The sequence below is a fragment of the Priapulus caudatus genome, unplaced genomic scaffold, assembly GCF_000485595.1.
Source record: "Priapulus caudatus unplaced genomic scaffold, Priapulus_caudatus-5.0.1 Scaffold69, whole genome shotgun sequence".
Lineage (NCBI taxonomy): Eukaryota > Metazoa > Priapulida > Priapulimorpha > Priapulimorphida > Priapulidae > Priapulus > Priapulus caudatus.
The window spans coordinates 376,405-377,818 of record NW_014577130.1 but is presented as its reverse complement, the minus strand read 5'-3'; the positions used below and the strand labels follow the sequence as shown (position 1 = coordinate 377,818).

Sequence of the window (1,414 nt, the reverse complement as noted above, 5' to 3'; positions counted from 1 at the left end):
ACCCTTTCACGCACGCACGCACGCACGCACGCAGACCGGAAGCCACGTCACGACAGTTAATAATGCGAACCCTTTCACGCACGCACGCACGCACGCAGACTGGAAGCCACGTGACGACAGCTAATAATGCAGACCTTTTCACGCGCGCACGCACGCACGCGCGCACACACACAGAGAGACTGCTTTACCGTAAAATCGTTCGACATTTTAGGGGAAAATCGCCCCGATTTGAGTGAGTAAATTGACTGACTCTAAAGAGTTGCTGTGCGCGAAGGCGATGCCAACAACAACTTATGGTGTCCGTCTAGAGACAAATAAGATTTTCGGTAGGCACAAGAGGATACATTATACCGCTCACGGGAGTTGATAGGGGATGTCACACGACTTCATGAACCAATGCGATCTTGGTAGGCACGTGTTGACAAATGCAGATAAAACACGGGAAGCAAATGTCACTAAGTGTCGAGGTCAAACGACGACCAGGTCAACAGAACTCGCGAGCTACACCAAGCCGCGTATGAATCCACGTTCAGGGCTTCCCCGGCGACCTTGACCGACCCGCGCAACTATAGCTGGTCGCATCCGGGTGTTTCTTGCGCGTCGGCAGGTGTCGGGGACGAAGGAAGGAACAGCTGTAGGTGTCTAGTAGCAGTTAGTCTTCTGGCCGCGCTAGCTCTGACAGTTCGGCCAGCCTATCTGCGTCTCATTGCGCCGATAGCCGAACGCACAGTGTCCGCCGCACGCGACGACGCCCTGCCGGACCTCCTGAGGACACTCGAGGTCGTCCAGCCGTTGCTCTGAAAATGCGTAAAAAAATATTACGTAGAAAAATATACGTAGAAAATTAAATATTACGTAGAACATATACGTAGAAAAATATTACGTAGAAAGTATACGTAGAAAATAAACGAAGTAAATATTCGCGCAACATCGCACATCACGAGCGTAGTAGATCCGCGGAAGATTAAGTGATGTACATTAGTCACAGCAACAACATAAGCCCACTTTATTATATTAGCGGAAGGCGAGGGAAATTTATACGGCAAAGAACATAATCGACGAAAACTAATCGAAAATGAAGATTTTAACCATAAAATTTAATGTGTCACGCATCTCACCCGCATCTAATCCCAACACGATTAATGGGCGGACGCGGGTTACTACCGAGAACGACAACGGGAAACGGTGACCATACCGTCAACGGATTTCTAATAGGTACGTGGGAAGCGGGGCAGGAAATCCGGGTGTGGTAGGCGATTCTTCACACTTCGGTCGAAGACAATTTCCTATGGTCGATCGATCATATGTACAATCAACCGCACACTATGTATATATATATATATATATGTGCTGTGCGGTACATTGCAGTATATATATATATATATATATATATATATATATATATAGTAGGTAC

At 47.3% G+C, this 1,414-nt stretch overlaps 1 protein-coding gene across 1 annotated transcript in view; it reads right to left on the bottom strand.

Annotated features, from left to right (window-relative positions):
- Positions 1-17: 17 nt before the first annotated feature.
- The window catches only part of LOC106821335 (protein sprint-like), a 43,185-nt gene continuing 41,788 nt past the window's right edge, over positions 18-1,414 (bottom strand). The window contains exon 12 of the mRNA XM_014826093.1: positions 18-797. Coding sequence (XP_014681579.1) covers positions 670-797 — 128 coding nt within the window. The 3' untranslated portion in view covers positions 18-669. The remainder of the gene's footprint in view (positions 798-1,414) is intronic.